We start from the raw sequence: 17,385 nt of genomic DNA, 5'->3' as shown, positions 1-17,385 counted from the left end.
AACATAAGTTTAGTAACGTAAAATTGAACATGTTTTATCTTTCTGTGTTTTGTTCTCCATTAATTTTTCAATTTAGTCACATTGTTGAGATGCGGCTATATCCCAAACAGTTATAGGATTATTAGGACATGATTCCCACTTGACAGCATCAGGTTGGAGATTTAATTTGTTCAGCTCCTGTGAGCTTCCTGAAACAACTGTGTACCAAAAGAAGGATTCTACATTTTTTTTCTCATTCAGTTTTTCAAATATTTACTCTTACAAAATTACTTAGCGCTAAGGGTCCTTGTTGTCCTTTGAAATCAATGAAGTTGGGCAGGCACATCTGGAGACAGAATTAGACTTCTTTTTTTTTTTTTCCTTTTAATTCTTTGATAGCAGGAATTGCCAGATATAGTATTTAAGAAAAACAAAAACCCTGTCATATATGAATTTAAATGATTGATTTTGACTTAGCTTAAGTCTTCATATTACAATATTATGGTTGCTTATCTGTCTCTTTTTTTTTTTTTCCCCTCCCTCTTTTCTGTAGTAATAGCAACAGCTTTAACTGATGCCAAAATATGTATTTGTATCACAGATCAGGCTGCAAATTCATTATTTTCCAGAGAGGCAGAAAGATCATGTAAAACTGGTGACCACATGTTGACAGGCTGCATGATTTAACAAAACCAGAGGCAATAATTTAAAAGAAAAATGTTTTATTTTCTGCCAGCAGAGTATAATGGAGAGAAATTGGTTGGTATTATTTTTAAAAATTGCTCAAATCACTGTAGTTAGTATAAAATTGTCTCTGGAACTATTTCCTGTAAGTTAACCAGACATATGATTGTATCTTTTCTCTTTTGAATACTGAAGCTCACATTTCATCTGTCTTGTGTAGAGTCTGTCAGGTATAATAGCTCTTTGTGATGGTTGCTTGTTTTCTTCTTTTTTTCTGTAGCTAAACCCCCACCCACAAACCTTAAGCAATTGCTGGTTTTAAGCATCACTCAGTAGCTATTACTAGCAGTCTAGCAGTCACTACACCTCTTTCCTCTTCTGATGAGCTTAGAGATCTATCAACAGGTGAGAGACAAGATTAGCATTCAGTATTTATGGGTGTAAATTTCCTCTTCACTCCAAAGCATTTCTAGTTTACCTGTCTGACATTACCCCAGTGAGGACAGGTTTTGAATACAGCAATGTGGCATTTTCAAACATAACATTTGGTGCATCTTTTCACTAGGAGTAGGGTTTTCCAGAATTGTGTGGTTCTGAAAATTCATACCTTAATTATCTTGAGCACGTCTTTGAATAATGACTTTTGGGGATTATCATCATGTTGCAGAATGCCTCTTCTTGTTTCTGAGTTCAGCCATTTTAACATCACGTTTTGCACCAAAATTTCTGAGGTGGTGTAAAAGAAATTCTTGCCTGCTTGTGATTCCTTTATCCTTCAGAAATAAAATACAGAAATGGTTGCAGATGCTCAGCATACATTCAACTGTGAAAACTCTACTTGTCTGATAGAAAATGTTTTGGTTTCTCACACTGATGAATTAGTATTTTTCTCACATTTTTCATGCTCTATAGCTTATAGAACTTATCAGACTTGTTTCCATTTCTGTAACATAAAAACCATGACTGGCCAAGAATAACACAGGGAGAGAGGCATAACTGACATAGTAGTTCAAAGCTGTGTCTCATTGTCTCTTTCTTCTGTGAACCTCATATTGAAAGATCTAAGTTTCTTATGAGTAGTAGCAGAGCACTGTAGCCCAGTGTAATGCTGTTTCAGATAGGGAGTAAAATAATCTTTAAATGTATCAGTTGAAGTATTGAACATAGAAATGATGATTGATGCTGCTGCATTCAGTGTTGAAATCTTTTAGGTTTTTATGTTTTAAAAAAAAGAGACTTCTAAAACACTGGAAAACATACAATGACTGAGTTTATTTAATCAATCAAGTATCTTGTCAAAGGGAAGGTTAAGAGGGTGACTTGATCATGGACCATAATTACCCAGGCAGGAAGAAGATAGCAGATATTTGGAGTTTCTTTTGTTCAGTGGACAAAAGAATTGCAAGATTCAGTGACTGAAAGCTGAACTCAGCAAAGTTGGAATTGGGAAAAAAAGCCACAAAATGTTAACGGTGAGGCTAATTTAAACAGTGCAGCTGCTTAGCAATAGAAATTCTTTACATCTTGGAGTTTTCAGATTAGGATTACTACTTTTGCAAAAGAAGCCAGGATTACAGGGTAATGCTGTACGGCCTGCCTTGTGTTAAAGATGGTTCCTAGGTAATCATGATACTCCTCTCTAGTCTAGACCTGTAAGACTTTGCAGGAAGGTGTTAGATCTGCCGGGTAATTAAGAGGTCACTCAAGGCAAGGAGCTTTTCAGAAGGGGCCCTTGCCTCTACATCCTGCTTTGCTTTGTGGTTTGATGTCGCTCACCCTTCTCAATTTTGTGTCTGGTTGGCCCTTTTTGAGGAATTGTTTTTAGCAAGGACTTTTACTACTAGCTTGAGGGGTAGCCTTGGCAGCTGCTGGACAGTATTTCAGAGCCCTGATAATTTTAATGCCTTTGATGCAATCTGATGGATTTAGGATATTTTTAATCTTGCTGGTAGTTGAATATTGTTAAAGAAGATAAGCATTACTTAGAGCATGAGATTTACATCAACTGTTAAAACTCTGAGGCTTTTGTCTCAGTGTAATTTTTTAAAGTTCTAGGATTTTAGTTGAAGATGAGTGTGTTTTAAGGAAAGATTTTGGCATATCACTACTTTGGTCAAAAATGCATGTGTCATCAGGTCTACTCTGACTAATTAAAGTGCTTTCTGAGGAGAATTAGGTTTTGCTCTACCATATCTGAAAACTTTGTTTAGAAATTAAATCTTGGGTCTGCTGCAAGTACCTGAAAATTAAAACACCTGGGGAGACACCTCCAGCACAGCAATTACCAGTGCATGAGGCACCCCCTGGGTTGAGTGCATAACCTTTGACAGCAGACTCTCCGTGGCGCTTCAGGAAACACTTAAGCCCAATAACGTGTATGGCCAGTACTGGTAACTGTAAAGGGAACAAGGAGGAAGTTCTTCTGCAAGCAATGTTGGTTTCCTTTTTATCCCAATGTATTGAAACAGTTGAAAAACTAACAATCTCTTTTTTTTGTATGACTTTCTGCCCTTCACCAGTGTCTATGGCACTTAGAGTTGTTCGTTGTCCCTGAGCATTAAATGGAAAGTAAATGTAATCCTTCTGCAAGGGAAGTCAGTGAAGGCTGTAGCCTGTCCTCTGGAATATGTAAGCAGTAATAAAAGCTAATTCACTGGTAGTATAGGTGAAAGAGATGCCTGCTTGTGAAAATCTTACTGTCTTGTGCTCTACTGACACTAATTTACACTAAACTGCTCAGGGTTCAAGCAAGCAGGGTAAAAGTGAAAGGCCTTGAAGCTCATTCATACTCTGAGTCGATGGTTCAGCAGCTAACACTGCACCTTTGAGAGCGAATCTTATGTGTCTGGGAAAACAGGCTTGAAAGAATCCACCAGTCAGCTTTTGGAGGCACCAGGGTCTACCTAAGACTGCAGAGTAAAAGTTTTGCATGCACTACGTGGTTTTGAGCAGTCAGCAAAGGTAGCTATACCACCATCCAGGCCAATTATTGCTTGTGTTTGTATTTTTTTGGGTTTTTTAAGATGTACTTGGAGATATTTTAAAACTAGGTAGCTTGAGTATCAATGACAATGTAATCTCTGTCAGTACTGTTTTTATCACAGACTGCAGAAAACATGCAGGGAATCAGGGCTGACAGTTCTCCTGTAGCTCGCTGACAGTCCTGTTGAAGTTATATTTTGTCAGCTTTAAGTTAGCTCAGCTGTGACTCTGAACTGGAATAGCTCCTTTGGACTGCAGTACCAGTGTATCCCATATCCCTTCGACCCTCTTCCTGTAAAGCCTTGCAAAGACTCCCATGAGGACAGTTCAAAACTACAACTTGTGCATGCTCTGCATATCAGTGTACACTTAACTTTTAGGTGGGAAGGAGAGAATGAGGAGATGACGAGGATGATAATTGGAAGAGTGTCTGAGGAGATAAAGAAGGTTATTTTCTTCAGAAAGGTCTCAGTATTGTAGTAATAGAGAACACACTGCTAAGAGATTATTTATGTGGCAGCAGTGAAAGAGAGAGGTTGGAATTCTTGCCTTTTTTTCCTGGCTCTGAGATAGTTACGGAGAGCACAGCCAACTCTAACAAAATCCCTATTTAGGTCATCTATAAAGAGCAAACTTGAGTTGCCTGAAGGCAACATTGTGCTCCTAGGCCTTTCGGCAGTAGTAAAACTTAATGGTATAGCTAAACTACCTGGTGCAAACACAACTTTTATAAAAAAATGAAACAAAAATGTTTTTGCCTGTGCAGCTATTTATTTCAGAGCTACCACTGCTAAAATAATGCTATGGAAAGCAATGGCTATAGCTGATATTAATGTTCCAGCAAAAAATTCTGCAATAGCTCTAACATAGTTGAGGAAAATAACAGCTATTAATTCAGAACCGGATAAAAAACTCTAACGCACAGTGTTCCTTCTTAAAGACAGTATTCACTAAACAATTATAATCAGAATTTGGATGGTTTTTGTTAATTTCAGAGAGATTTAATAATGTAGTAGCTTATAGGTAGGCCAAAATATAAGGCCCATATTTAAAGTGCAGGATGCTATATAGCATTTTAGTGTGGCATGAGATGTGGAGAACCTGGACTGAAGCTACCTGGCTTTGCAGTGGGATGTTCTATGTTTACTTTGAGCAGGCAGATGTGACACCCAGTGACACTGTGACTCTCTTGCCCTCTTGTTTTCCACACATCACCTAATGGGCGCAGTTTTTCATACCTTAATGTGATTGCCATCATTCAGGGCTACAGTCACAATCTGGCAACAGTATTACCTGTGCTCGCTCTTTGGTTACCCACAGGAATGCTACAATAAATTTGCACTTTTCATCTTAATGCTGGATAAATTGCTTCTTTACATATGTGGTAATATATTCTCCTGTCACATAAGTCTTGCTGTTGTTAATTGGAATTGCTTGTGCTCATTGAGGGAGGAATACTTTTCATCCCGTTTTGAACGAAAATCTGTAATCTTGAATTTGTTTCCAAACTTCAGTCATGAGGAGAGCAGTGCAGGAAATTGCTGCTGTTCCACCAAATTAGCTTCTCACATATCCTTTTAATTGGAGACCATAACTCAGATTCTAAGTATTTTAGGAAGCTGAACATTACAAATTGAAATACAGATATTTCCAGTAAGGGCTCAGTTCAAAGAAAGCTTTTATACACAGATGAGCCTGCTAACAAATAGCATGTCATATGATAATGAGACCATGTTTTCTCACGCAGTTTCACATTTCCTAACTGCACTGCTGTGAAATGAGTGGAGTGCTTATCTACTCTCTCTTAAACTGACAAATCTCTGCTAGGGGTGAGTGTGCCCACTATAGACAGAACATAGGTATTAAAAAAAAAAGTCTGAACTCTCAATCAGAAATACATCACTTCCAAATGCAATGTATCACACTAATTCAGAACATTCATTTCCGCAAGTATTCTGTTTTTAATGTAAAGACTTCAATTTATGTTTAAGGACAAGCAAACTATAGTACTTTGACAGCCGTTCACACTTAATTTCTTTGCATTAAACCAACAGCATTCTTTTCCACAAACATCCATTGTTAGGACAATGCTCTCAGATGGAATTTATGAGAAATGGAATTATGTTACCAAGGAGATAGCATTTACTATAATGAAGAGTAGATCCTAGAAAATGGCCCCTTTTACAGCAGCTCAGAACAGAGCCACAAAAGCAATTGATTGGTCTTGGCATTTAGTCTTATATCAGCTGTGTCATCCATAGCTTCAGGAGTGAGAACACTAATCTGAAGTGACATTTCTGTTCTGGCGGGCTTTTCTGCCCTGATGAAAGCAATTACTTCATTCCTAAATGATAATTTGCAGGAGTTTCAACCACTTTAATTGATAATTTTTTGTTCTGAGAAGTTCAATTGTGAAGTGATTAGCTGATTTGGTAAATAGAAATTTAAGGTGTGAAATGTACAAGTTGCTCCAAGGTAAAGTGCTGTTTATTGGGTGCTGCAAAATTGCTTGATAAAACTGAGGTTTTCTCTATTATCAGGAGGTTGGCAATTGCTTAGTTCAACATAGGAAGGGGAAAAAAAAAATCAAAACCCTAGTGTTCTAGTTGTAGAATTTGGATTTGAATGAGTGTATAACAGCTCACTTAATGGTTTCTGTATCAAGGCGTACATTAGTTTTAAAATATTGTGCAGGATGGCAAGTTTGTAGTCCTTAAAAAACCTGCCATGTTTCTATTATTATGTTTTAATGACTCACTTTGGAAGTAAATATGTTATTTAAACAGTTCAACAAAGGTACTTATTGGTGATAAAACATTCGGTTTAATGATTAGTTCAAGCATACGCAAACCATTTCTTTGAACCATGTTTATATATTTAAAATAAAAGGATCCTCTTCTGTGAAACCACAACTCCTAAAAACCAGTCTCAAGTCTTACTGATATAATAAAAATCTTGGCTTAATGTAGGTATTATTTTTTATAAGTTTAGCAATAATTGCTAAAGCACTTTTGCAAAATGTATTTTTTCTTTCTACAAGGAAAAGAAAGGTTTTAATAGAAATCAGTCCTGTGATATTTCCCTATATGGTGAAAAAATAATGGTCATTTCATGTGTTAAATGAGAAATATAAAGCAAAAATGAAGGTCAAACTGATTTAGCACATCAAACAGTCTTTGTCAGCCAAGCTTAATATATCCTGAGTTTGTGGAACAAATGAAATTTTGCTGCTATGTTACACTTTGCTTCCAAACAACCATTACAACTGGTTTTATATATTGTGTGAGCATCAGACCATCAAACAGTGCATCTTTACTGACGTGTTGCTGCAGTGATGATCTACAGCAGCAATCTGCCATTTATATAAGGGCAAAATGTGCATCTATATTTAGTTGTGAAATTGGCCTATTATACTCTTGATGTTTACAGAGGCTAACATAAATTAATGATGACAGCTATGAGCAGTGCATTAGTTAAGCAGCAGAGCTTTTACCTTGAACTTGAAGGTTCCAGCTTTAACTTCCAGCATATACTATACAGCTTTCTTCACACATTAAAATCTCAAAACATTATTTTTTCTTAGACAGCATTAACAGGCTTTAATTTGTGGACTAGGCCTTTGATGATAATATCTGATAATTTACCTTTTTTGAAAATTCTTGCCTGTAAGAATGGTGATTTTTTTTTTTTTTTTGGTGGGGCAAAAATGCGCTCCCCTGAAAAGTGTTTGGTCATTGAAAGGGTCCAATTTTACTGACTTGGAGCTTAGTCAGATGCTAGATATCCTTTGTATGATAAAAAGAGCAGTTTGAGGAGGTTTGAGCAGTTTGAGTCTGCCTCACTTGGTTATGTACTGCACTTTCACCTGAAAGTCTGCTCATGCAGCTCGTGTCAGAGCAAGTATAGGCACTGTGGTAACTATAGATCCCAGTTAACTATGACCACAGATCTGACAAGTATGTAGGTGTTCAAAGGTTCGCAAGTTAAAATGATGAAGTCTTTGATGAATTTTTGATGGATGAATTTTTAATGCAAGTCGACCTTTCTCCTTTGAGGCTGCATGCTAGATTAATTGATAAATAGTGAGACTGAGCAATGTACGGATCTCCTAAGCAAGCAAGTAGAAAAATCCATAAAAATCTGCCGTCTGGCTTCTCAGATCTACTTAAAAAGAAAGAAGGAAAAAATTAATGTGGCCTTTGATTTTGGAGGTTTTCCCCTCACAAAAGTACTGTCCTTTTTTAGACATTGTAACTATTATTATTGGACTTGAAGTTCTTGTACTCAGTTCAGAAATAATCTTTGTAAAAAAAAAAAAAAAAAAGAAAATCTATGAATGGGGCAGCAGAAAGAAATGGAAAAGCAAAGAAAGGGAGAAAATATCAAGTCAAAAAGTTGTCTCAAAAGAAAAGAAATCCCCAAAGATAACAAAATGTAGTGTAGAAATTAGAGGTAAATATATTAACAAACTTTCATTATCAGTTTTTCAGAACTAATTGAATCTTAGAAGGTTGAGTGAGGATTTTTTCTTCTTTTAATTTACACCTACAGGAGCATAGCTCTCTTGCTTCATTCTTTTATATTTTGGATCTACTATGCTGAAAAGATATCCAGTTTCATGCATATTTGTCAACTCTCTAGAGCGTAACCTTTAGAAAAACAGAACAACACAAAAAATTGACAATAGCAAACTTTAGGCTCATGCTACCAACAGTGGTGGTGTTTGACTTCCAAAACTGGCCTTTCTAACTGTAATATGTGCAATTATGCAGTGCAAGTTAGTCTCCTTTACTTCCTTCATCTTTCCTACAGTCTAAATATGTTTTTTGGACTCTGAAAATGTGCACTGCTGTTCAGATTAATATCCACTTGGATTGAACAGTGTTTCTGAGATGCCACTATTAACTTTTGAAAAAAACATCAGGAATAAGATGAGTCATACAGAAGTAAAATCAATAAATATTCCAGATAATTGGGTCACTTAAATATTGATGCTGTTCCATTCTTTGAACTTCTAATGAAGTTTAATTGTTCCACAACATCAGTGAAATGAAAAAAAAAAAATTATATGACAGAACATGACCTATACCTATAGGCAGAGCAGGACATTATCTTAATGAATCTCCCAGGCACAAAGTTTCAGATTTTAAATGCACTTGTTTTAAATGGGCAAAACTACCCTGATTGTTTTCACTGGTCAGCTTGAAACCCCAGAAAAGATTCTGAAGGATGTGGCTTTGAGGGAAAAGGTAATAGATTATTCCTGTAATAGATCAGAATCAGAAAGAACCTACTTACATAAATTATGTAAGTACGTTATTAATAACATAGGAAGGGAACTAAAGTCGATTTAAATACAAAAATGTCCAAAGTATGGTACTATTATGTCACAGCTTATTAGTGTGGAACAAAATAATATAATAAAGAAAAAAAAAAAAAAGATCTTTCTAGTACTACTCATATAGAATTGCAGAAATTCAGAACTATGGACTCAGGAGCAGCAGAAATTTATTGCTTTATGTAATTCTATAACTATGCTCACTAGCAAGTAAGACTGCTTGTGTTCTTTATATTGGGAAACACTGTACATAATTAAAAGTCTCTTTCAGAGGGCTGAAGGGGCTGGATCACTTATCTCCAATTTTTTTTTTTTTTTTTTTTTTTTTTTTTTTTTTTTTGATAGCAGATTTATTGTGCACTCTAATGTTGTATAACCTTTCCTTATATCTGACTTTCCTGTGAAATGGTTATAACATTCATCTGACTTTGTCCTTTAGAGAGCTGGATACTGTTTATAGTGGACCTTTCAATCCTTGACTTTAAAAGACTAAACTAATAGAAAAAGACACACAGAGACATATTGCTTCATTCTCTATAAAGCCTGTTTTAAACATTATTAGATATTAAGTGTTATTTTTATACTAAATCTGAAGTTGCTGCTACTAATCCATATTGTTGTTTGGGGCTTAAGAAATTCACTAGCGCTCAGTAACAGCTGGGTTAACAAGTATGAAAATGCTTAACAATATAAGAAAAAGTGGTCTGTTTGGGTATACTTTTGCATTTCTAAAATTTCTGCTGAAATCAGGGAGGATTTCAATGCCATTCTCAAAAATACTGTGCATCCTTTGTGAGAGTCTGACATACTTCTCTGCTTGTGAAGCAGAAAGTGAATGGAAATGTGCTTGTGAATGGAAATGAGCAGTAACTATGATAGCACAACACAGATAAGCTGTCCATTGGCTCAAGCCACTATATCTTGAGTTCAGCAGTCTATCTGTCCCTCAAACCTTGTTTTATGGCCGTTGCTTCCCAATCCAATCTCTATTTGTGACAAGTCCAATGAAGGTACCATAAATCCCAGCTGTGCTGTTATGTGGGGCTGAGCAGAGGGAGACCGGTCATCTGAAAAGCTCTGCTTGGGGGGTCTTGCCTGCATCAAGTTTAAGGGAACAGCATATGTGAAATGTAAATGTGAGCTGCCTTCCTAAAACTGGGCAAATCTGTGAAGCACCTCTTTCCAAGCTATATTTTGAAATTGCAAGCAAAAATTATTTGTAACTGCAATCATTCCCTTGTTTTCATTCAAAATGCCAATTCACATAGTTCAGTTATTTCACTGATATTTCCTGCCCAAACTGAGACACAGAAGTGAGATATTGTTATGACCCTGAGATTATCTCAGTTGGTTAGAGCATGGTTAGGGTGTAACACCAACATCACGGACTTGATCCCCAGCTAGGTGATTAATTTAAGTATTGGACTTGATGATCTTTGTGGGACACTCCCAGCTCAGAATGTTCTGTGATTCTGTGAACATATGCTAAAAAGCTCTATTCTGGATCAGTGTATCTGTTGGTATGCTGTAACATGTTTGATTGCCATTAAATGCTGCAAAAAATTAGGATCTGTGATTGTCCCAACTTTAAAGTGACAGATATCAATTGGTCAGATGTGTGAAGTTGTGGGTGTGCACAGAGATGTGGATGCATGTATATCCTGATGAATGTAAAGTATATAAAATCACATGAAATAAACAGGTTAAGCTTGGAATGACCACAAGCACAATGAAATCACAAGTGAGTTACGAGTACTAATAAAACTTTTTATGCAACACCATATTATCACGTCTTCTGCATCTGCTGTGTCTTCAATAGAAAATCTACTTTAGAAATGTCATGTATACCATTTTAGAATTATGTGGTAGTATTTATTGTACCCTTTCATCTGTAAAAGCCAGACCCCCTTTATATCAGTGCATCTAGAAAGGCCCTAAAAGGAAAAATAAAATATGTTTTAGAAACCATATCTAAAATAGCATTAGTCTTCAAGCCATTAAATACCCTGTTTTTATAGAACTGCTTCTCAGAATTATCAGGAGCTAGCAGCTGGAAACCTCTTAGTCTTCTTTAGTGGACTCTCTATATGGAAATTCTATGAGAAATGTCTTCTTAAGGGAATGCGTGAAGTTTCACCGTTGTATTACAATATCATCCTTTTACATTGTTGATGTAAATTGTGATGCACCCTGATCCAATTGTTTTATCTTCTACCCCTTCTCCACAGGAGGCAAAGAGGGAGCAATAATTATATCCCCTGGGTATATTTCCCTCTGTAACTCTCTTGTTAATACCGTGGGTATTATACGTAGATTTGCTTGACTGTTGGGGGATCTTCTCTGTCATTTGAGAACTCTTATATGATGCTTGCTTTCTTAGTGCTTTTTGGCTGTTTTTGAAAGCCACTTAGTAAACGTGTATAGTTTTCCATACTTTATATTTTCTTATTAGCAGAAGAGCCTGTGTATTTCTAAGTTTTTTGCAGCCTGATAATTAACAAATTCATTTACATTCCAAGAACCACCTCTAGTCCCAGGTGTCATGTGACAGGATGAATTGTCATGGGAACCAAGGTGAATTTTGGTCCAGTGTCAGCATCACCACTTTCAGTTGGGAACTTCACACTCCTCTTTTCTAGAATCCTTTTGGGATTACTAGTGCCACTACTTTGCTTTATTAAGAGTATCTGACAGTGAAGCTCGTGTTTGCCTATCAGAATCACAGGTGCCAGAGAGAACTGACTGCCATGTTTAGGTCATATCTAATGAATTCCTGCATCCTGCTGAGGAAATCACTGCTCCCAAATTAAGGACCCGTTTTATCAGCATAACTGCAGTGTCCAACTGTACAGTGGAATTCCCTAGTGGAATGACATAGAGTAAAAATTAGGACTTGTGTGCACATATCAGCAGACGCTCTTAATTTAGCTTAATGGCACCGAAGCCAAGAGAAAGAGTGCTCCAAGTTGCAAATTCCTTGACTTGATTCACCCACAAATGACAAAATAACAAAGGGTTGGGAGAAAAAGTGATTTATTCTTAATACTGTTTCTCAAGGGTTTCTTTTGTTTATCATGTCAGTTCCCCGTCCCGTCTACACTTTTGTTGTATAAGTTTGAATAACCGTAGGCGGTTTTCAAATAATTCTGTTTGCTGACACAGGTAGCCTCACTTTTCAGCGTAACTGACTTCCATTGCAAACTGTTACTGATCTAGTAATATTTTACGTAAGTTTACATTCCAGTATATTATTCAGCTTCAGCAATCTCCTGAAGCTTCTACAGGACTTGTAAGATGTGAATTTAGACTTTGGTGTTTCTAAGGAATATTCTATCACTATTCAATTTCTAACATTTTTCAGTTTCAGGAGCTGCTGAGATCTGTCATTTTTCTGATTTGTTTTACCAGGGATCTTTAAAAATCTCCCATCTTACGTAGAGGTATAATTAAGTACTTTGGAATGAAGGTGTGAACCTCTTGGTGCAGACTTTCAGAACAGATCTATAATCTCAATTCTTCTGCTAACTTGATTTGGGGACATGAATTTTCAGGCTTGGCTCCTGGGAAAAAAAAAAGATGGTGACAGGCAGAAAAAGCCATGTCTTGTGCCATGAAATTGAACTTTCACTTGGAAGCAGTTGTGCAGAGACATTTGTCTGCCTTTTCCTTATGCTGCTGTTGTATATATTTAACTTGTAGAGGGCATACTATATCTTTGGAATTAATTGGACAGTTCATACCTCACAGAGTTGTAGCTCCCATATGCCTGTGTATACATCAAATACTTTTATCTGTTATATTTAATGCACCTTTTGAAGGATTTTCAACATCCATGATGGTAGATATCTAAAATTTGAAATTCAAGAGAGATGCATCTACAATGAGCATTGTGAAATCTTATTTTTCAGGTACCTTTTTCCTAAAATATAATTTACAAATCAAGGTGCTAGCATCCTATATAGAGTTTATAAAACCAAGTATGTACGTACTTACCATTCAGTAGGATTCTGTATCTTTACCTGTGGGTAAGGATGTGCTGTTTCCTCCCATATCTTTATCTCACCATTCTTATTTCTTAGCCACACTGTCTTTTTAAATATAATTGCTATTGGTAGAGAATTTTATAGGGAATGTAACATGTTAACCATACTAGGGGAACTGTCATGGAGAGATTTCATGCCCTCCCAAGTCTGAAGTGGCAGAGATGGCTAGAAAAATGCAGGTGGTTATGAATATTAAAACAAGAGAAAGTTTGTGGTTTATTCCCAGATTAGAAAAACACGTAAATAGAGGTCTTAGCTTCATGGTATTTTATCTGTGTGCCTCAATTCTACTGATTTACTTCATGTATCAGAGTGCTTTTGTAGATCCTGTCTTTATGACTTTTTTGTTGATAAATCCAAGGTTTCAGGAAGGGCTGTGGAAGCTGGAGAGAAGCATTTGTTGTTCCATTATACACTAGTTGTATTCTAGCTCTTTGGTAAACCAATGACTAGCTAATGGAATTTTAGCTTTAACTTCATCAAATTAGTAGGTAAACAAATGAAGCAAAGGAAAGATAGACCCTTAATGAGGTACAAGAACAGTTTCTACTCACCTTGCACAGTGATGGACAGACACCAACATCAGCCTGTATCCATCAAGGCAGATGTATGGTGAAGCTTATAATATCCTGAGTTGAACACTTTGCTCTGTGTAAAAAAAAAGAGAAAAAAGCCCCCAGGTGTTAACCACTGTCATCCCACCATTCAGGAGTTTTACACCACTTAAAAAAATAGCACAGGAGTAAAATCTGAGTTATCTTTGTGTGTTCTCTATTGGTGGTAGCAAATTATACGTTGATGCACCAGGACTAAATAAATGTCTGCATTTCCAACAGCTCAGTGTAAAGCAGAAGGTCCTTTCTCATCAAAGAGTTGTCAGTCTGCCACATATGTGGTACTGAATTACAATCAGAAATGTGAATCACATAACTGTATTAACAGCTTTCTCACCCCGCTGATGAAGGTTGTTGCTTCTGCTGCAAAGACATTTGAACAACTCCTAAAGAACGGCTTCATGAGACATAGAAATTTTACATTACACCAGACTTAAACTTCTGTTTCTCAGCAGTTAGTGTACAACCTGTTTGGTCATCTTGGCTGCACAGCAGCCCCTGTCAGAGGGGGAAAACACTTGAATTATCTGCTTTTAACCTTCTCCCAAGAGTCAGAATTTGACAAAAATTAAGGCAAAATTGGGTTATAGTGAGTCAGGAGAAGCAATGGCACCTAGACAGATTAACCCCATGTGTACACAGTATTCTTGGGATTTTTTTCTTGAGACTGACAGCAGAGAAAGGAAAGGCAGGCTAAAAGGGAAATGGCTAAAGTGAGTTGAGTAGTTACATAATATGTTGGCTACCACTGAAACTCAGATATTATTGTTAGTTTTAATCATTCAAGCGTGAAGTGCCATTTTATATATCCTGAAGTTCTGTAGATCTGTATGCAACAGTATTTTGAAAATGTGGTAATTTGAAGAGAAGACCAGCAGTGGAAAAGTAAATTGGCTAAATGTGACTGAACACTAATATTGATGAATGTTCTACTTTCTTTATTTTCTTTCAGTTTACAAGCTTTGAGGAAGGAAAAGTCCCGAGATGCTGCTCGCTCTCGCCGGGGAAAGGAAAATTTTGAATTCTATGAGTTGGCAAAGTTGTTGCCACTGCCTGCAGCCATTACCAGCCAGCTTGACAAGGCGTCCATCATCCGACTTACAATTAGCTATCTGAAAATGAGGGACTTTGCTAATCAAGGTGATCCTCCATGGAACTTGAGGATGGAAGGACCTCCACCTAATACATCAGTAAAAGGTATGGGGTAAATATTGTTGTGTGCTGTAGAATATGGCAGCCTTTAGTAACCTCTAAATTTAAATTTTTACCTTCATCCTTTCTTCTTTCCCTGCATATCAAATCCTTTAAAGGGATTCAAATGTGGAAATCTGAGGTCTGCATGAGAAAGACACCATGTGAAGGTGAAATAAACCTCTTATTTTAATTTTTTTTCTTTTTTTTTTTAACAACGAACCTATGATTTAACTATTACAGCTGTAAGACTTCTGGGTGATGTACACTAAATTGTTTGAAGTTATTTACCTGTTATTGTGTTGCTTTGTTTTAGTATTTTGTATATGTCTGAGAGGAAAATGGGATTATTCCTTAATTTGAGAACTCAATCTCTTAATTTTCTGGCTATACCTTAAAGGTAGTATCACGTATTTCTGAAGTTTGAAAGCATCACATCCAAATATTAAAATTTTCAGGTGAGAGACTAGGATATTATTTATCCTCTTGTAATGTCTATAGAAATGATTTTGACTTCTGAGCCAGTAGGCATTTATCAACAAAATAGAGTGTTTTCAGTATTAAATGCTCTCTTTTAATGCTCAAACAAGAAGTTGGGGAGCAAAAGCAATGTTTTAGATGTGAATTGCCACAAACTAGAGGCTGTGTGCATGTTGCCCTTAAACAGTCTTTCAAATGACCTGAGTAAAGTGGACTTTTTTTTGTAATCTATTATGTTGACAACTAATCCTATCCATCTGGATGAGTGTGATCTCTGTCTGATAAGTATTTTAAATTAGGGAGTAATTGTAGTAGCAGAAATCAGGGTTACCAAACCTGGAATTTCTGGGTGTCCTGGCTTTGACAGGACAGAGTACTCCTTTAGTTTAGCTACTGCTCTCACATTTTAAAGGAAACATATATTTGGAAGAGGCATAAGAAATTTGAGCACTTCAGGTTTTTTCCACAAATTATGAACTCTAAACTCTTAATGTACCCTAAATAGAATGTATATAGCATGAGGCAAAGAAGCCACTTTTAAGGGTAGAGAGAGGAGGTAGAACTACAATCTTATTTATCAGTCCACAGCTGTCCATGAAGAGTTACTTGTATTGATGGTGAAAAAGGCTCATTCCATTTAAAGGAAGTGATATTATTTAAGGAAAGTTAAAATTTTCAGTGGATGGAGAGAGGCATGAAGGGAAAAAAACCAATGCAGTTTCAATTGGGGACTTAGTAGCTGGGCATAGTTCCATAATTTCATATATTTAATTTATTTTATCTGCCACATCATATATAATTCTCATGGAGAAAAAAAAAGGCAATAATTACATCATCCAGAGCATGAGTGTAACATGGTTCATTAGGCTTCTGATATAATATGCAAATGTTCCCCATTTTTACAGGATGAGAGTTTATTCTCAGGCAATTAAACAGTATTTCAAGGTAGATGTAAAGTGGACTCTGCTGTACAATCTGTGATCTGTCTGTGCTTCTACAAGCTGTCCTTTGTTACTGAAAGTCTGAGCTCTGCTGATCTCAGAATACCTGGGAATAGATCCTTTCATTATCCTCTTCTGGAATGTATACCTGAATACTTAATCTTCCTCTTTGTGCAAATATTCTAATGAAGAAAAGAATTTTAGGAAGAACAAAATCTTATTCTTAGACAACAATATCAATAGTCTGCTCTTGATTAATGTTTCTCCCTAAAAAAGAGCTGGGTAAACAATTAATGTCTCTTCACCCTATCTGATATAACAACACTGCCCCTCCCGCCATCTAGTGCTATAGTTCTCATTCCTTTAGGTGCAAGGAGTGTGGGGGCGCAGGAAGGAGTTTTGACTTTTTTCCTCCTATTTGGTTGTTTTACTAAGTAGTATTGTATTATTTATGTGTCAGTGTATTGAAACAATGCTTGATGAAAGAGTGTTCATTTTATAAGAATTCCCCATAAAGAGATTTAACTGTATAATGCAGGTATATTTTATGACTTCACCAGTTCTCCTGACATAGAAACCTGTTAACACATTCTGATCAAACATTCATGAAATTACATCAAAAGAAAATCAGTTTCATTAATTAAGGTTGCTTTTTGCTGCCCTTGAAGAAGTTCATATATATAAACAAGCTCACATAAATAGCTTGCAGGTTCATTGTGAAGTATGGATGATAAACCTACAATAAAACACTAGACATTATACTTTGTATGTGCACAAAAAATCTTCTCAATAGACTTAAAGGTGTTTGGGAAATTATTTGAGAGGTACTTACATCGTGTAGGTTTTCTTCTCCCAAATATGTTGGTTTTCTTGTATTAATCATTCATTTTAAAAGCTTAGTTTTAAATTTGTTGCCCAGTACCGCACAGCAATTTAGTAATTTTAATTTAGTATTTCAGGAAGGTCCTTTACTCTGCCCTGTATTTATCACAGCTTTTCTTAGAAGTCTGTAAAGGCTGATGAGTTTGTTTTCTTATGCCTATTGTGTAGTGATCACTACAAGTTGTGCTTGCAAATGAGCACTCAGATAACTCCATATAATGTTTTCAGAGTCAATTACTTCATGGAAATAT

General features: G+C 36.3%; 1 protein-coding gene across 4 annotated transcripts in view; it reads left to right on the top strand.

Moving 5' to 3' along the window:
- NPAS3 (neuronal PAS domain protein 3) overlaps positions 1–17,385 on the top strand; it is a 596,430-nt gene that overhangs the window by 164,991 nt on the left and 414,054 nt on the right. For 2 of the 4 annotated variants that reach the window (XM_040067721.1, XM_040067723.1), the window contains 2 exons: positions 14,593–14,837; positions 14,951–15,001. In XM_040067721.1, the coding sequence (XP_039923655.1) occupies positions 14,593–14,837; positions 14,951–15,001 (296 nt within the window). The remainder of the gene's footprint in view (positions 1–14,592; positions 14,838–14,950; positions 15,002–17,385) is intronic. The other 2 variants (XM_040067722.1, XM_040067724.2) reach the window with 1 other exon arrangement.

The sequence above is a fragment of the Hirundo rustica genome, chromosome 6, assembly GCF_015227805.2.
Source record: "Hirundo rustica isolate bHirRus1 chromosome 6, bHirRus1.pri.v3, whole genome shotgun sequence".
Classification (NCBI taxonomy): domain Eukaryota; kingdom Metazoa; phylum Chordata; class Aves; order Passeriformes; family Hirundinidae; genus Hirundo; species Hirundo rustica.
Note: the sequence above shows the minus strand (reverse complement) of the source record. Positions and strands in the feature narration are given on the sequence as shown.